The sequence below is a fragment of the Typopeltis vanoorti genome, chromosome 6, assembly GCF_054136105.1.
Source record: "Typopeltis vanoorti isolate ZY-2024b chromosome 6, IOZ_Tvanoo_1.0, whole genome shotgun sequence".
NCBI lineage: Eukaryota > Metazoa > Arthropoda > Arachnida > Uropygi > Thelyphonidae > Typopeltis > Typopeltis vanoorti.
The window spans coordinates 66,177,497-66,197,635 of record NC_143554.1 but is presented as its reverse complement, the minus strand read 5'-3'; the positions used below and the strand labels follow the sequence as shown (position 1 = coordinate 66,197,635).

The window sequence follows — 20,139 nt, the reverse complement described above, 5'->3', positions numbered from 1 at the left end:
CCTTTATCAAGTAATGCATGTTGACCGTTATTTAAGGTGTGGGTAGATAGGCTGATCACATGAACATTGCTTGCTTTTGGTTAATCGCTCCTCGTTTCACTTGTTTGTTGTTCGCTGTTAGAGTTATTTGCCAGAGAAGCGAGATCCTGATTGGTTAGATTCATATGATTGGCATTCAAATTTTGCTGTTTTAAAATATGAAATTTGACCTTTAGTTTTTCTTTATTACTTTCCATTTTATTGTCCACTGTCCATACCAGTTGTTGCAATTTATATGTATACTTATATGGGTAATTAATTTTTATTTGTTAATTTTCTGTATGAATTATTTATTAATTTTCTGTATGTTACTCTCCAGCTTAAGTTAACTTTGTAACCTAATAGATAACAAGATTCTAGCTTTGATGTAGTAAGTTTTTTTTTTTAACACTAGAGGTCCGGCAAATAGTTCTAACGATTGATCAGTAACTTTAGCATGCCATGTCGATTGTAGTGCAGCTTGTTTCTTTGTGTGTGTGTGTATACTCCAGAAGATGACTTTAATGTGAAGGTTGAAAAGTCGAGTGTACATTTTGGTTTATATTAAACTAAAGTTTTACTCTAACACGGTAGTTGTATCCATAATTTTCATAAAATGTATTCTAATCACTGTGTAAGCACGAAGGAAAGAAGACTTATTTATGTTTGTTTAACCCACAGAGGTTTTACTTATGAAGAAGCAAAGAAATTTTTCAAATCATTAGAAAAAAGGAGTTGACATAAAGAAAAAGGACATAGTGGGCCTTGTTGAATATCTAAACAGTAGAGTAGAAAATTAATACCAGATATATTGAAATGTTTTTGGAAAATGGAGAAATAAGAAAGCAACTGTAATAGTGGTAAACACTTTCTGGATTTTTATTCAGGACATTTGTATCAGTAACACTATGATCCAATATAATTGATGTACAAGGAGAGAAGCTTCAAAAGGAATAAGAAAAGTCCTATCAACCATGTTATTGTTGATAGTGATATCTTCAAGTTGGATACAAGGGTTTTTCTATAATACCCTTGTATCCAACTTTGACTTAAATCTTGCATCCTATTTGAAATCTAATAGGATGATGTAAGCAACATTTAGTTTTGAATTGAAAAAATCAAATCATAATTAAGCAACTTCTTGAGTTTTAACACAGATTCAATTATACAAATATTATTCAAGAAAAAATGAAAGCATTTAAATAAATGATCTAAATCTTAGAAACACAGAGGTAATCTAAAGACAATCCTGATGATTCAGCTTGGGAGATGTGGAGAAGATGTTAGTCATCATCATCACCACATTCCTGATATGTATTATTGCGGTACGTCGTCGTCTGGTAGCAACCTCTAGCAAGAGGGTTGCAGCAGATGAGCAGCTCTTCTCCATTACTCTCTGTCTGTTGCCTCCATTCTTAAACCAGTCCATTCCACGATGTCATTGCACCACTCTCTAGTTGGTCTTCCACTTCTTCTCTTCCCCTCAACTTTCCCTTGTAATATAGTTTTTGCCAGGTGTCCCAAAGAACCTCTCAGAAGATGTCCTGCAAATCTGGTCTTTCTTTGCATAATCCCCTCCTGAATAAATTATTCTCATTCCATCCCATGTTCTAAAATCTCCTTTTCCTTTCCATCTCACCTCAGCCATTTCCAGAACATCTATTTTCAATCTTAGAATCTCCATCTTTACAATCTCCAATCTTCCAGTTTGAAGTAAGGTATTCACATTCCAAGATCCAATGTGAAAATTACTTTTAGCCCCTTTTCCACCTAAATATATTCCATTTTTCGCTTCTCCACCTCCCACAGCCTTTACTCGTCATTTTGAGATCGCTTGTCATTTTGATCCTGGGAGATGTGGAGAAGATGTTAGTCATCATCATCACCGCATTCCTGATATGTATCATTGGGGATACTGGATGTTATAATAGTATTACATGACAAATTTACATCAGTGGAGGCCTTTCAACATCCCATTAATCCAATATCGTCAAATTTTATATTTCGTTCTTCTCAAACAGTTCTTACTATATCAGTCCACCTAGATCTTCTCTTCTTCTGGTCTTTATTTAATTAGCTCTAATCACACATTCCTGATTCTGATACCTTCATTTTTAATATGATTCTGCCATTGTTGCTTTTTTTTTTTACTCTCCTAATTTTCACAACTCATATCTGTGGACTGTAGTCTTTGACCAACTGTCGTATTTCTAACCCAGCTCTCAGATCCACAAGATAAATTTGGTTTGAACACTGTTTTACATATATTTAGTTTAGTGTTTTGACTAATTCCTCTGTTGAATTTTATATGAAAATAGGGAGTCAAATGAATAAATTTCATTTGACTTCCTACCATACCAGTTTTGATAATTCTGTTATTTCTTTCGGTATTTAATTTGCTATCTGTTTACTTTTTCAATAGGTTTTACTTTTTATAATTCCATTGAGGACACAGTCTGTGTTTACAAAATTCTGGTATGTTCTTATAGTCTTTCTCTTTTTGCTGTGAATTTTCATGCCAAATTTATTCCAGCAGTTATTCAATTTAGTTAGAGTTGCAGATATGTACTGGATTTATTTAATATCATGATATCATCTGCATGAAGTAAAGAGCTCAGTTCAATCAGTTTCTGTCATAATGTGATCTTTATAGATGACTAATAACAATTGAGCAGATATGGACTCCTGTTGAACGTTTTATTTTACATGAAGCCATTTTTTGTACTTCCTTCTATCCTAACTGGTCGTAGAGCCTAACTATATATTAACTGGTAATTAATTTACGGAATTGACAACGCATATAAAGTAAATTAATTAAAGATAACTTTAATGAATCACTTCTATATTTCGGCAATGTCACATTGCCATCTTCGGGAACATAAAGATATGGTATGTGCACTAAGGAACTAACAAAGCAAATGAGGAAGAAAATAAGAACTAATTTTGTTCCTAAAGTCCTAATGGTGCCCTCTTGCGGGCTAATTTGGTAGTCTTGGCAGTTGGGCTGAAGTTCTCAAAATGAAAGTCTCCCAAATTTGGGGCAGTTTCATGCACCCAAATTTGTTGAGGTTAGGAACGTTTTTTAGAGCTGCTGAAGATTCTTTGAATAGTCTTTCGTATTTAAACTTGCTGCGATGGATTATTTTTGTCTTCTTCCAACGAATTTTATGGTGGGTATCTAAGGCATGGTCTGCCAGCCCAGAGCGGCTGTACTGGTGAAACCGGATGTAGTCTTGGTGTTCTGAAATCCTGATATTTGTTGTTCTGCCTGTTTGGCCAAAGTAGGACAATTTGCAGCTGCAAGGGACCTGGTATACACCAGGTAGGTCTAGGGGAAGTGGTTGGTCTTTGGTAGAGCGGATAAGGGATGCCAACTTTTTATATGGTCTGTAACAGGAAGTAAGGTCATATTTTTTGAGGATATTAGTTATTTTTTCAGAGGTGCCCTGGATGTAGGGGATAGTGATAGACTTGGTGTAGTCTTTATTGTGGAGGGGGGTTGTGGTTTATAGGTTTTAGTATTTTTTGGATTTTTTTGGGGTTGTAGCCATTGGCTAAGAAAGTGTTGAGGATGTGGTTTAGTTCCATAGTCAGGGCCTTGTCATCTGAGCAGATTAATTTTGCCCTGTTATATAGTGTTTTTATCACCCCATATTGTTGTGAGGGGGGGGGGGGGATTGCTGGTGAATGTATCTGCCAGTGTGGGTGGGTTTTCTGTAAACAGAGAAAACCAAAGTTCCATCAAGCTGGCGGGTGATTAAAGTGTCTAGGAAGGGGAGGGTGTTGTTTTCCTCTTTTTCTAAGGTGAACTGGACTCTGGGATGTTGGTTGTTTAAGTGTGTTAGGAAGGAGTGGAGTGTATCTGAGCCATGTGGCCAAATAGCAAACACATCATCCACATAACGAAGCCAAATAGTGGGTTTTTGTGGGGGGGGAGTTTAAGGCTTTCTCTTCAAATGTCTCCATAAAGAAATTGGCCAAGGGTGGGGAAAGTGGTGAACCCATGGCTGTCCCCTCTATCTGTTTGTAGAACTTTCCTTGCCAAACGAAATAGCCTGAGTTCATTGTGAACTGAAATAGGGCTGAGATATCGGGAGGAAACTTGGCTTGGATGAGCTCAAGGGTTTCTTTGAGTGGGACATTAGTGAATAGGGAGGAGACGTCAAAACTGACCATTATGTCAGTGTGTTGGAGTGTGAGGTTTTCTATACTGGCTTTAAAGTGGGCCGAGTTTTTTATGTGTGATGGTGTGTTGCCAGTGTAGTGTGTGAGCGTTTTGGCTAAATGTTTGGCTAATTTATATGTGGGGGAATCAATGCCATCCACTATGGGACGTAATGGCACATTTTGTTTATGTATTTTTGGGAGTCCATATAATCGGGGGGGTCTAGAGTTATAAGGTTTAAGTTTGTTGGTGACTTCCACAGGCCAAGAAGTGACTTTCTTAAGGAGTCTGTGGATAGTTCTGATCTGAGAGTTGGTCCGATTATATTCAATGGGGAGGTAAGTAGTACGGTCTCGTATTAAAGAATTTAGCTTACCTTTGTAGTCTTTTTGATTGAGTACCACAGTGGCGCTTCCCTTATCAGCTTTGGTGATTACTATTTTTTTTGTTGTTTTTTAATTCTTGTAGGGCTGTATATTCGTTTTTGGATAAGTTGGATTTTGGAGGTTTGGCTTTCGTGAGAACACCGACTACATCCAGTCTCACGTTGTCTCACTACATCCAGTCTCTAACTATATATTATGTATAATGTTCAATTTCCACCATATAATTGTAGTGTTTGGAAAGGATTGCCTCTTGGCACCTTGTCATATAAATTTTTCAGATCTGTGAACTTTACAGATGCTTGCTACAAGTCCCATGATTTCTCAGCTAATTTTCTTAAATACTAGAGAAAATCTCACCCTGACAAACTCTGTTTAGACTGAACTCACCTTGTTCTATACATTTTCATTTCTCTTTTCTTAGAATTTTCTTATGTATGCTTAGCTTAAATCTTACCTGTGATACTCAGTAGTGAAATTCATCTGTAGTTTTCACTTCTACTTATATTTCCCTTCCCACTTTTATTGTAGAGGAGAACTATGAAAGCTCTACTCCAGTTAACTGGAATTTGACCCTTTGATCATGCCTTCTGAATTGTGCAGTGAAGCCATTTGTATCTGAGCATTTCAGGTCAAAAATCATCTTCTGTTTCTTTTGCCTTTCTGCATTTCAGGTTTTTGATGGCTTTTTCTACTTCAGGTATTTGTATGCACTTCTGATTGCATTCATGTTAAATATGTTCTAGCACTGGGTTCAAATATATTCACCGTTCAGTGTTTTCTATCATTTCTCATCTTTATCATCTCTGATTCCTTCCACTCATTTCTCTATTTCTACATTTTTTCTATAGCCCCAGAACATTTTGCTACCGTCCTGATATTTATCCTCTATATTCTTACCAAAATCTTCTCATGACCTGTTTCACTACTTTTTATGTGTATTCTGTAAGAGCATGTGCTGACTTATTTGCTGTCAACTTTTGATAAACTTTCTTCTTTTCTTAGTCCATCATAATCTTCTATTTCTTTTCTTTCCAAATATCACATGCCTCTCTGGGTTGAATTAGTCAATTGTTTTTTTTTTTCCATTTCCACTGACTGCATTGTTTGGTTCTTGTTTTCAAACTTTTAATTTTTTTTTTTCCAATAACAATTGTATATTTGAGTCTATGGTTCACTTCCAAAAGCTAAGCATCTTTGATTCTTTTAAAAACTTTTATGTGTTTTTCTTTTAAATGAGATATTCATTTTTATCCTGCTCAAAACTAAATGGTGATCACTTCCTGTATCAAATCTATTATATATTCTGTATCCAGAACCATGAAAGTATCATTAATCCACAATAATATGTTCAATATGATTTTTCTTTTTTCTTATGTCTTCTCTCCTTGCAAATTTGTGCACATTTTTATGTCGGAAGATGGTGTTAAAAGTTTATTTTTCACTTGGTTAGAATATAATAAATTTAGTTTAATCCTTTATCCAAGTGTGAGCAAACAAAGTTTGCACCTGAAAGTATCTTCAGGACTGGGGTAAGGTAGCACAACAACAGGGTGCTCCTTGCAAAGGTGGAGCAAGCTACCAACACTCCTATCTCGGTATTTCCCATAATGCAAAACACATATCCTTGCGGATATGTCTAATGTTATACATTAAGGGAAGGGCCACTACCCAGACTAGTTTTGACCTTTATTGAGGTCTCTTCAGTGGGAGCCAGGCCCAAGTGGGGATACCAGTCAGAAGCATTAGCTAGGTCTTCTCTACCTATAGGAGTTGCCAATTGGTGTGCCACCTTTTTAGTAAATTACTCTGGATTTAGAGAAAGATGTTGAAAGTTTATTTTTCACTTGGTTAGAATATAATAAATTTAGTTTAATCCTTTATCCAAGTGTGAGCAAACAAAGTTTGTGCCTGAAAGTATCTTCAGGTAGTGGCCCTTCCCTTAATGCATAACATTAGACATATCCGCAAGGAGATGTGTTTTGCATTATGGGAAATACTGAGATAGGAGTGTTTCTTGAATAAATTATTAAACAAAAATATAATTTCTTGGTAAGTATAATTTACTACTTCATACTTCCTACCATTCAAGATTATTCTTGTGTATAGTGGTTGCTATACTATTGCTTTCTTTTCCTCATTGTTATTGCTTGAACATATCATCGTGTATTTGTTATTTAGAAATATCTCACCTGTTTTTCTCTTCTCACATTATGAGAAAATTAGAGAGACAACTACCATGCTAGAGTAATACTTTCTTGTTAACATAAACCAAGATAATTACCCGATCATTCGACATTCATATTAAGATGTCATCTGTACAGTATAGTACATTACATGATATGTTAAAGTACCACTGATTTGGTCAACTGTTATCATTAATTACCTGATTTTACACTACATCAAATCTAGAGTCTTCTTATCTGTTTGTCAAGGGATTACTAAAAGATAAACTAGAACAAAATTTATTAATAGTGGCTAATATATAAAATAAGAGCTGAAATTATTGCCTATAATCCTAAAGTGAGGGATTGCAGGAAAATTTGAAACAGAAATTATGCGATTCATTTTAAAAATTTTATGGAATTCACAACCGTGTTAAAAAAAACTTTTTTTATTATCCTGACTTTTCTATCTTCACATCCAGATCATCATCTGGAGCGTACATAAGTATACGGAACAAGCTGAGTTACATCATTAACTGTAAGCTAGAGAAACAATGATTTGATCACATGTTATTCTACTGACGTGACCTCTGGTGAAAAAAAAAATATATATATATAAATAAAATAAAAAATAAATTTTTACATCAAGCTAAATTCTATTTTTACAATGACAGGAATAAACATTCTTTTAGATGGTTTTCTTTCAGAAACAATTGGTGTCCTATTTTTAGTGTTACAATTCTTATTTTTTTGATTTACAATACTGGATTTTTTACAGTCCTGTTTATAGTTGTTCTTGGTGAGGAAGGTCGAATATATATCTTCCAAATGTTTGGGATTTTTAAACCATCATTGTTGTTCAGATTGGGTTGGTTGCTGATAATCTCGCAGGCTTCTTTGAATTTCCGTTCATACCATGTTCTAGTGTGATGTAGACAGCTGGTGATTTTCCAGTCAATTCTGTGTAAGGTATTCAGGGCATAATCAGAAAGGCCAGCTTCACCATAATTATTATATTTAATGTGTCGTTTATGTTATTTTCGTCTAATAGGAATAGTGCGTCCTGTTTCTCCTATATATGGTATGTTGCAAGTATAATAGATCCGGTATACTCCGTGGTGAGCTAGTGGATGGAGTGGGTCCTTGAATGAGTTGAGTAAGTTTTTTAATTTTGCAGGAGGTTTAAAGGTGGCTTTGAGGTTGTACTTTTGTAGTACTCTGTTTATTTTGTCTGATATTCCTTGGTTTTGGGAATGGTTTTAGTTTTACTTTAGTCTGGTTTGTCTTTGTTTTTTATTGTGGTTTTGTAGAGAATTTTGTTTATAGTATTTTAGCTGTATCCGTTTTTTTTGTAGGTTATTACTGATAATTTTAAACTCGTTTTCAGTGCCTGTTCACTGGAACAAATCGTCTGAGCTCTGTTTTTTAGCATGTTGATGACACCTAGTTTTTGTGTTGGGTGGTGGTATGAGTTTATGTGTATGTATTGTCCGTATGTGTCAGTTTTCGGTAAACAGTGAAGGAAAGATTGTCCAAGGGAAGACGTGTGACAAGTGTATCTAGAAATGGAAGTGTTGTGTTTTTCAATTTCAGTTGTGAACTGTGTGTGTTTGTGTTGTTTGTTTAGGTGGCTAATGAATGTGTCTAATGTCTGGCGGCCATGGGACCGGATTGCGAAAACATCGTCAATGTATCTAAGCCAGACTTTGGGTTTTAGAGGGGAGGAATCTAGGGCAAGTTAGCAATAGGGGGAGGGATAATGGCGAGCCCATGGCTGTGCCTTCTTTTTGTAAGTAGAAGGCGTTTTGCCATACAAAGTAACCTGACTGTAATACATGCGGAAAAAAGCGCCGTGATTTTTTTTTCATCAGAGGTCACATCAGAAGAATAACGTGATCAAATCATTGTTTCTCTAGCTTTCTAGCTTACAGTTAATGATGCAACTCAGCTTGTTCTGTATACTTATGTACACTCCAGATGATGATCTTGATGTGAAGATCGAAACGTCGGGATAATAAAAAAAAGTTTGTTAACACGGGTGTAAATTCCATAAAATTTTTAAAATGAATGCTGATCACGTAATCCTAAAAGAAAGAAATTATGTGAGTTTGATGTGTGGCATCCTTATTATTTAGATTTATAGGCTATCATTAGAATGATTTATTTAAAATTTTCATTTATACCAAGGTTTATTATGATGTAAGCAACACTGGCCTTTCCAGCCAGTTTTGGTGTAAAGAGTTAAGAGAATGATCAAAATGGCCTGATTTACAGAAATTATTACATTCGATGTGTCATTTAGGTTCTTTTTCCAGTTTGGAATCGTGCATCCTGTTTTACCAATAAAAGGTAAGTTACAGATGTGCTGGATTCTGTACACGTTAGTGTGTGACATCCTCGGAGGAGTCAAATATGTTCTCAGTTTTGTGGATGGTGACGTTAAGGTTATAATTGTATTACATTCTGTTTATTTTTTCTAATTTCCCTTTAATGTATGGAATAGCTGTGGTTTTACTGTAATCTATATTATTTCCATTTTTATGTGTAGTTTTGTGAAGATTTTGATGATGGTATTTTTGCTATAGCCTTTGTTTATAAAAGTATTGCCAATAATTTGTGATTCATGTTTAAGAGCTTGCTCATTTGAGCAAATTGTTAGTGCTCTGTTTCTGAGGCTCTTAATGACTACAAGTTTTTGTGAAAGGTGGTTGTAAGAGTGTACATGTATGTATTGACTGGTATGTGTTCTTTCAGTAGATAGTGAAGGATAGACTGCCTGAGGGGAAAACACGTGACATGTTTCTCCAGAAATGGAAATGAGTTCTAGTTTTCAATTGCACTGTTAAATTTGCTCAGATGGCTGAGTTAAAGTTTGGCAAACGTGTGGACAAATAATGAAAATATTACCACTGTATCAAAAAGTAGTAATAGTTTTTTAATAGTTTTTGAAGTAATTAGTAGTTTTATTTTTTCTGTGGATTTTAAAGTAGAGGAATCTAAAATACTTTGCTCAAAAGTTCCATATAAAAGTTGCCAATAGGAGGGGGGGGGGTAAGGGTAGTGGTCAACTTATGGTTGTATCTTCTTTTGTAAAGAAGTGAAGTGACCAGAACATGAGCAAAGAGGTCTGCAATATTATGTGGTAAAATACAGAATTAAGTAATTAGTAGTTTTCTTTTTAATTCTGTTATAGTTCACAACTTGATAAAAGTTGTTCATAGAGAGTAAATGATTAATTTGATGAAGGTAAGTTTTATCTGTTAAAAATGATGGTAGCATTACCTTTTCTCTGCTTTGGTGATAAGGCTATTCTGATTAGCATTTAATGATTTGACAGCTGCTAATTCTGTTTGGGTGAAATTGCAACAAATTATTTTGGTTCAAAATGTTACAAATTTCGAAAAAATTTTATCATCTATATTAGTTGGGAGAAATTTAATGCTACTTTCAACATGTTGTATAACATCCACTTTATTAACAATTTGAAGTGTGAAGTTTAGGCCTTTATTAAGAAGTAAAAGTTCACCGTTATTTATGATTTGACTGGACAGGTTAATCACATGGCAGTTCTTGCAGATTGTTGGTCACTACTCATCTCACTTGTTTGAAGGTTTTTATGTTCCCTACCCATGAAAGGAGTCTATAAACCTATAGTACATATGTACTGTGGATGAGTTTTAATGATTGGTTTTTCTATTTTTATTGAATTTATTTGTTTCTTGGTATTTATTTTTTACCATATTCATAAACCTTGCTCTAGAGATCAAACACTGAACTTTTTCAAGCCACTTCAGGCTTCTAGTAGTAAGTGGGACAGTGGTCTCACGTGGGTGATGGAACTGGTTGACTGAGTTGGCTGCTCTTAGAGTTATACACTGAGAAAGAGATATTCCAATTGGTTGCGTTTCTGTGATGGTTATTTAAATCTCATCATTGTTTCAGTCTATGAAATTTTGCAATAAGGTTTTCTTTATTAGTTTCCAAAATGTTTTTAGCCGATTTGTCATGCATCCCAAATATCAAGATATATAGAAATAGAAAATTCAGATTTTAAATTTATAACTTGATTTTGAGCAGGTAAGTTTTTTTTTTATGAGCTGTTTGAGTTGCTCCCAGAGTATTACTTTCTCTGTATGGGCATAGATCTGAAGTGAATGTCATATTTAAAAATGCCAGCTGATTGATCAAAAGAGAAAACCATATCTTACTGGAATGATTGCAACATTCATGTGCAAAATATCTATGGATTCTGATCATGCTCTTAACACTCTAAACTGAAATGATGGAAAGGAACCTGTTCCTTACATCATACTAAAACTCAATATAAATACAAATTTAAGGAAACCTGCTAAATTTCGATCGACCATCCTAAGTAATAATGATGGCCTAAAAATCTGAAGAACATAGTTGGGACCCATTGAACTCATGTAACTTGTAACGAAAATGTTTCAGGTTCTCTAGCAATCCCTCACTTTAAGCTTCTCTCTAGGCAATAATTTTGGTTCTTATTAGTTTATCGGCCACCACTAATACTGTTTTTGTTATAATTATCTGTTAGTCATCCATAGCCAAATTGATAACAAGATGTTAAGATATCTCTGATTGGGTCTTTTTTTCTGCACCAGTGGTCAGGCCAGTAGTATTAATGGCCTGATCACTGGTGTGAAAGAGAAAAAAAAAAAGACCAGTAGGTCTTTTTATATCTTTGGTTGACCAAAGCAGTAATGCATCAGTATATTATGTGTATTACAATGTAGCTTATCTCTTGTGTGTGCATACTACAGATGATGCCTTTAATATGAAGTGCAAAACATCAGGTAATTATCTTGTTTTATATTAAATTGAAGTTATAACTTCTGCACAGTACCCATCTTCATAATTTTATTATAATGAATGTTGAATTGTATAACTATGAAACAAAGGTTTTTTTTTTTTTTTGGTAACACTATTTATATCAGTGTGCTACTTCTATAATTCTTCTGTCAGTTCCTTCTTTTCATTTTTTACTTCTTACATTGCTGATTGTGATTTTGAGCTGACATTTCACTGTTGTCCTGGTTTCCAGGTGAAAACAACTTGGGCTCATTTAACCATGTGATGCTCCAGCCATAATGAAATTTCATGTTGTACCATCATATTTGTTGCAGGTTTATACTATACTGAATACAATTTAGTTGTATAAGTTCCAGATTGCCAGCCTATTCCTTTTTGTTCAGCATCCAGTGGATACCAGCTAACACAGCACATTAGGTTACCAGCCATAGACACTTCTCTGTATAGCTTAAAATACTGTCTTCTCCTAGTTATCTACTCCATGTGAGACCCCTGCTGGTGGTGAAGGGGACCTCCCAGTGATTGTACTGCCCCTTTTCTTCACACATTCTTCAACTTAAGTTTCCTGAGTATTTTTTTACTATCCTCTATGCTGGCCTACCATCAGTGGAATCCAATGCCTTACCACTGTGTTTATCATGAAGTGTGACCCATGGACATCTGTAAAGGGGAATCTAGGTAGTCTTGCACCACTTTGGCAAGATGGGTGGTCCTGGATTGCCCCAACAGAATAAGTCGGCTAGTAGGCTTGCCTGCAAGGGTCAAGTGTACTGCAGTAAGTCTCCTTTCGCATGGTCCAAGGACAGGACCATGCGAAAGGAGAGGGTTGCAGGTGTGCATATAGAGCATTCCACTCCTGGGCACAGTCATTGCTTGCTTGAATAGTGGGCATCCATGTGTAGGTGGGGAGCTCTGTCACTGACCAAAAAACCATTCGAGCATGAATCCTTCACCCTCAATTGTTTCAGGGACCTTGACTAAGTCCCAACTAAGTAATAGTACCATACCTTTTTTAACAGAAGTAACAAACAAAAGGTGTGATACCAGAAATACCAAAGAAATGTACCAGTTTTTCTAATCATCTGTTGTTGTCTTGTCCCCTTGAAGAGTCTTAGAAGTTTCCATGTGCTCCTTGAACTGCTTTGGCTATGTCAATTATTTTGTTTGTATAAAGCTGTTGTTCAGGATTAGGATCTATTTCTTGCAAGGTTGCTGTAATTGCTGGACAGGTAAAGATGTGAGTGGATGTCAGTTCGGTATTGGGGCAGTTGTTGCAGTTTTTATATGTTCTTGTATTGATCTTCATTCCTCCATAATGTCCTGTTCGTTGTCTTGCTATCATGGTGGAGGTCTTTCCATTAGCATTGACTTTGGGAATATGATGTTATATCACTGATTTCAGTGGAATTAGTTTAGCTTTTGCTAGTGCATTAGCATCAGCAAGAGTTATCATGTGAGTTTCTTCGTTGAGTTCTCTGGCCTCTTTTGCTAATTTATCAGCTGCTTCATTGTAATCAATGCCTACATGAGCAGGAATCCATTGTAAAATGCAACTTTTTTCTAAACACTTCAGTTGATTCAAAAGTTTATGGGTGTCTTGTGTGAGCTTGGTATTGCCATTTTTGATTGCCTCCATAGCTGATCTTGAGTAACTGTAAATTATAGTTCCCTCAGATTGTTGAGATGTTTGATAATTTTAAGTAGGCTTCTAGTGCTTTATTTATTGCATAGAGTTTGCTGGTGAAATTAGAAGCGATTCTCCCAGATCCAACTTTTATTGAAAGTTTTTCACCTTTCGGGAGTAGAAGGAGAACACCAACGCCTCCATTAATCATATTGGTGTCTGATGATCCATTGGTATAACAAATAACCTGTTTGGTGGATGAAAGAAGGTTGATAATATTTAGGCCTTTTTCTTTGAGCATTTCTTTTGGTTCTTTTTTTGTACAGAGTTTGGTAAGGTTTAGATTTATGGAGGTATTTGACGGTAAAGGACTGGAAAATATAGGTTTATGTGCTGACATTTAGCTGATCAAGACCTATTTCTTTCCTGATAGTGTCATCATATTGTACAGTTGATGATCTGTGAAGTCTGCATTTTTGGTTCCGACGTTCATAAGTTTTTAGGGAAATATGATCACTTTGGTAGCTTCCGATATTATTTATGAATTTTATGGTGGCAAATTTTTGTCTGTCCCCCCAGCAGGTCAAACCCACATTCCTGTTGAGCTGTGATGTTGTTAGGGGATGAGACTGCACCAATGATAATCTGGGATGCTTTTGCTTTTATTTTGTCTAATTTTTTCTTTACCGATGAGGCCGAAGGTGACCAGATAGGTGCTGCATATTCCATTATTGGCCTTATTAGTGTAGTGTAAGTAGTTTTGTGAAATTTTTGGCTTTGCACCCCAATTTGTTCCTCAAAACCTTTTTGAGTATATTTACTTTTTTTAGAGCTCTGTTGGAAGAGTTGTTAGAGATGTTGTGCAAAACGTAATTCCTGATCAAGCGTAATAACCAAGATATTTTGGATTTGTGACTTTGGGATTGTAGGAATGTCTATTTTTCCTGTCTATACTAAAGGTGCTTAATTTTGTTTTGTCTGGGTTGATTTTGAGTTTAAGTTCATTTGACCATTTTTCTAATCTTCTGATGGATTTGTTTAGAATCTCCTCTGATTCTTTTGATTTTAGCACTAGTGTGCCAGATAGCTATATCATCTGAATAGCACGTTACTTTTGTGTCTTTTGTAAGGTAGGGATGAATGTTATTGACATATAGAAGGAATAGTAAGGGACTGAATACTGAGCCCTGGGGAACACCAGCCCAGGTTCTCTGCTCTTTTGATATTGCTGCATTGATCCTGACTTTGATCTTTCTTCCTCTAATGAAATCAGCAATCCAGATTAAAGCGTTTCCTCTAATTCTGATATCATGTACTGTTTGTATTAATTTTTTTGATCCAAACACCATCGAAAGAAGCAGTCATATCAAGGAATATGGCAGTTGTCTTTTTTGTTGGTTTTTCCTGAAATGAGTCTGTTATTGTTTGGCAGAAGTGGAATAATTGATCTGTTGTCGAATGACGGGTTGTATAGGCAGTTTGGTAGTAGTTGATTTTCTTATTTTTTGTCAGCCAGTACATAAGCCTGGAGTGTATGATTCTTTCAGTAATTTTACGAAGTATGCTAGTTAATGCAATAGTTCTATCACTTTGACATTCTGCAGCATTTCTGTCAGTTTTGTCAGAAAACTGACAGAAATGCTGCATTCTTTTGGATGTTTGCCAAGAGGTATTAAGAATGTCCAGAAGTTGTTCTTTGGCATTTTTGCCAACGTGTTTGACCATATGACCAAAGATAAGATCATTACCAGGAGATTCATTAGGTGTAGTTTTCTCGATTGATGAATTTAGTTCACTTAGTGTAAATTCTTCAGAGAAGATGTCATTAGTTTGGTATGTTCTTGTTTGTTTTAGTATTTTATTTGTGAGTTTATTGAGGATCTTGTCCTCTCTGTTATACCGAAGTTTGTAGTTGTTTGAATAAGTTTTTGCCAGTGTGTTTGCAATTTCTTAATCTGTAATAGCTTGTTTCCCAGCATTTATGATGAAGTTTGTTTTCTGTTGGTTCTCTTTGATATTGTTGTCTAGGATTCTAGTAATGTTCCAGTGTTGGCTGTCTTTTCTTCGGTCCAAGTTATTGCACAGCTCTGCCCATTTCTCTTGTTTGGACTTCCAAATTTGCTGCTTTATTTTGTGTGTTATGTCCATTAATTTCTTTCACTTGAGGTCATGCCAGTGAGTAGTATGTGATAAAATCTTTGTTTCTCTAGCTTATGGTTTGAAATGTAACGTAGCTTGTCTTGTATATTTATGTATGCTCCGGATGATGATCTTGATATGAAGATCAAAACGTCAGGATGATAAAAAGAGTTACTTTAACGCGGTTGTAGAATCCATAATTTCAAAAATGAATGCTGATCACTGTGTAACACTAAAAGAAAGGATTAATTTTTTTCTGGATTCATCAGTTTTATTAATTCTGATTTGTTCATTGATATTGTCTCTTTCTACAGGGTGTCCCAAAATTCACTCAAGAAGTAATTTTGATAGAAAACACGGGTTTTTAATTAAAAATTGTAATTTCTTATTGATTCATAAAGTATACAGTATAGGGTTATGCATGGAATAGCATATCGGGTAAATGACCTCCACAGCTTTACTGGCACATATGCACTCTTTTGTCAATTTTCCATGACCGTTTTGCATAAATGTGGCTGAATTTCATTGATATAGCGCTCAATTTCCTCCTTCAAGGTGTGGGTGGTCGTGGGCTTGTTGGCATAAACCTTAGACTTCAAAAAACCCCAAAGAAAAAATGTCCAACGGCGTTAAGTCACATGATCTGGGCTGCCAATTCTGATCACCAAAACAGGAAATTACACGACCAGGAAATGACTCGCGCAGTAATTGAATTGTTTCTCGGGCTGTCAGCTTCAACCATAATTAAAAATATTCTGTCATCACACCTGTCTTTGACAACAAATGAAACTGTGTTTTTATTATTTTATGTATGTGGGTGCTTAGATATATAGATTTTTTGGGGGGGGGGGGAGGATGATGATCAGGCAAGTATATTTATAAATCTCCCTACAATCAGAAATCAAATTCTTGTAATTTGGTTGCATAGATCTACATCCAAAGCTAGGGTAGGTTTATTGTCCTTATTTTATATCTGTTAAGTATAATTAAATGTTGTATCTATTTGAATTTATATGATTTTCTATGCATTTACATCTTATTTCCTTCCATTTTACAGATTATTGAAACTGCATTTGATGCATTAAAATCAAGTAGCACAGATCCTTTCTACAGAAAGCAATGTTGGGAAGCCATTAAAGGATTTTTAGTGGCAAATATTGAACAAGACGATGAGAGGCACAGCATGCAGCAGCTTTTTTACCATCCCAGGTACTTGAAAATTGATACAGCATTGCAAACGTTTGAGGGACATAATTTTACTTGCATTACTAATTAAAGAATGAAAATTTAATAATACAAGAAGTTTAAAAAAAAATCTGGAATTATCTTTTTAAGACAGTGCATATCGTTTACTTGTAGTACCACTTACAATACTGTTAAGTGCAAGAATGATAAAATGATAACATATACTAGTACAATCTCTTTTCAGAAGAATGATTTGTACTCCTTTTTTTAATTGTGATATTTATCAATTGTTGCATTGGTTCAAAGGTAATTGCTATCATATATAGCTGCTGTCATTTGGCATTAACAGAAAAGTTACTGTGTAAGATGATAATTCATTGCTTGTACTGGCAAGTTCATACTGCTAGCATTCTCTAGTTCTGTGTTTTTAGATTCTTCTCAAAACAATTATTTTCTTCCACTGTGCTCCATTCACTTCCTGTTTAAAAAAAAAAAAAAAAAACAATCACTTTTTTTTAATGTCATGTGCAACCTCAAGTGCCAAGAAGAGTTAATTCATGTTGAAGGGGAGAAAAGAATAAGGCGATGTATGAATCAGCAACACACAAAATCCCATACTTTATATGTAAAATTTTCCAACTATTGTACAAGCAAAATAGTTAGCATTTTAAAAACTAGAATTTTCGTAAAAGAAAAGCTAATTTTCCAACATATGATAATAAACACTCATCATTGATTACCGTATTATCAGAATGGATTTGCCTTCTTCAGCCATGCACGGAAGTGGTGAGAGGTCTCTCATCTGTGATCGGACAGTACAACGGCTGTTGTGTACATTATTATTGTTTTGCACAGCAGTCCATAAAGACATGCTATGTGTATGCAATGTACTTTAATTAAATAACTTATGTAGTTGATTTCCATCACCAAATAAGAACTGTCTTGTTTTGTGAAGGGAGTTGTAATGTCTGGTCTTTATAGATCAGCACTACCAGATTTTCCAACTATTGGTCACTAATTTTCAGTAAGTATACAATCATGGGCAGGACACACACACATTAAAAAAAATAATAGTAATAATAAAATTCACTCGGCTATCAATTCATATGTACCATCAATTGGGATGGAACATTTGAATTACTTTATAGAACCAGAATGGTGGTCTGTATTGTGTTCACGCATTATATTGCAGTTTCATCAGGAATTTGAGTTATCTTCTTACAGAAGTAGATAATTGAAACCATGATTCATTTAAATAAACACATTCACGGTGTGAATTGGTTTCATTGATGACGATGGTGATAATTCAGATGGAAAACATGTATTGATATACAAGATACTGCAGGCTTCTACAACAGTCTTTGAACAAGCTGGGATTGTAATGCTTGAATTAAAATGATCACCTGGTTTCTAGTAGACTGTTGAACTGTATCATTTTGATCAACTCATGTTATACTCTTGATGCATTTTAACAGAACTGGGCTATGAATTTCCACATTGCATAAGTATAGCTTAGGAATTGAAAGTATCTTAAGAGAATTCATGCTGCACACACCTTATACTACCAGTTGAAACAGGAGATACAGTGGCTAAGTTATTTAGCAAATTGATAGATTCAATAAAAGCTAATTTTAGTAGAAGCCAGTGTCGAACAAAAATCAGTTGTTCATAATTCTATGTAGGCTGTTCAATAAGTTATGACTATATTTATACAGAAAACAGATTACCTTTAATCGTCATCATTTACATGGTCTTTTTCGAAGTAACTACCATGAGACATGATGCATTTTTCCCAACGTTGCGCCCACTTCTTAAACCCATGTGAAAGTCCTTTTTTTGAGAGCTTTCAAAACCGCCTCCGCAGCTTTTACACATGCTTTGTTGCTTTCAAAACGGTGCCCTCTTAGTGGTTTCTTGAGCTGAGGAAACAGCTAGAAATCACACGGTAGGAGATCAGGACTGTATGGAGGGTGTGGTAGGATATCTATGTTGTTCTTCTGCAAAACGTCCACTACTCAACCAGCAATATGTGGCCTTGCATTATCATGGTGCAATAAGAAGCCACTGTTCAGCAATGGACGCTTCCTTTTGACGTGCTGTACCATTGTCTGTAAAATATCCGCATAGTATGTGCCGTTTACAGTATTCCTGGGTTCTACAGCGTGTTGGTAAACAATGCCTTCATAGTCAAAAAACATTATGGTCATAACTTTACCAGCCGATTTTACAGTTTTTGCTTTCTTAGGGGTAGGTGAAGACGGATGCTTCCATTCACTGCTTTGTTGTTTCATTGTAGGGTCATAGTGATACAACCAAGCTTCATCTGCTGTAATGATGTGTTTTTAGAAGTTGTCGCCTTCTTGTTCCAGTCTTTCCATTTCTTTCCATTCTGTGCACACATCCACTTGATGCTGCATTTGCTCCGGTGTCAAGAGTTTGGGAATCCATCGGACGCAAACACGTTTCAGTCCCAAATGTTCAGCCATGATTGAGTGAACACTTCCCACAGAAATATTCAGGACAACATGCAGCTGGAGTACTGTAATTCGGCGATCCTCTTTGATAATAATCGCTGCTGTGTTGATCATTGTCTCTGTGATGGACGTTGAAGGTCTTCATGTTCAAGATCTTCCACATTTTGCCTTCCTTCCTTAAAAGTTTTATGCCAGCGAAAAACACTTGCCCTCGACATTGCTTCATCGTGGAAAGCTTTGCGTATCATGTTAAAAGTGTCTGATGCCGATTTTTGCAAACGCACACAAAATTTAATTGCATAACGATGTTCCAAGGACGCTTCCATTTCGGCGACTCGTCGCGGCTCGTAGGCACGCCGAAAAAAGCCTGCGTTTAGTCACATGACATTCTGGCACATCAGCCCACATACGCCATCTATCAACCTCTTTCGTTAATACAGACAGCAACATTTTTTTTATTCCACAGAAATTAATATTGTGATGAGTGGTTTCGCGACAGTAAAATTAGTCTTATTACTTATTGAACAGCCCTCGTAGTTAAACCCTAGGTGAAAACACCCAACTTTTGGTAGTTGGATATTGTCTACATTAGCACCAGTTTGACTGCTGCTTAGGCACAGGTCCCACTTTTAAGTGCTGGTGCTAAAATCTGTGACAGTTGTGTAGTAAGAGAGGGGACCGCATATTTTATGCAAGTTATATCATGTAGCTGTTATTTGTATGTTTGTGTCTAGAGCTCAAAGAAGTAATTTTAATAAGATTTTTTGTAAGAAAAATGACTGTCTGTGATTTCATGTTAAAGGAAATAAATTATGTAAAACTGGAATTATTTAAATAGCCTGTAGTCTCTTAAGTCCGTAAATTTTTAAAATTAAAAAAATTCTCCTCTAGAGTGTTTGCTGCTAAGTTTAAAATAATAAAAAAAAAGTAATAGCACTAACATAATGTGCAGGTTTGAAAGGTATCCCTGGTTTAAATTCTAAGCAGGCTGCACAGGATTGTGGCTTTATTAACATAGTCACTGGGATGTAATAATATGTATTATGTTCATCAGACAGGATCTCACTTGACCTGATATTACTTCTTCTCTGCTGTAGAGAGGATTTTTGCATATTCGTCAACTTTCCAGGATGTCTTTTGATAGCTGTCATGT

General features: G+C 35.5%; 1 protein-coding gene across 1 annotated transcript in view; it reads left to right on the top strand.

Moving 5' to 3' along the window:
* The window catches only part of Nipped-A (Transcription-associated protein Nipped-A), a 936,100-nt gene that overhangs the window by 321,138 nt on the left and 594,823 nt on the right, over nt 1-20,139 (top strand). The window contains exon 25 of the mRNA XM_090393977.1: nt 16,385-16,536. Within this exon, the coding sequence (XP_090250103.1) occupies nt 16,385-16,536 (152 nt within the window). The remainder of the gene's footprint in view (nt 1-16,384; nt 16,537-20,139) is intronic.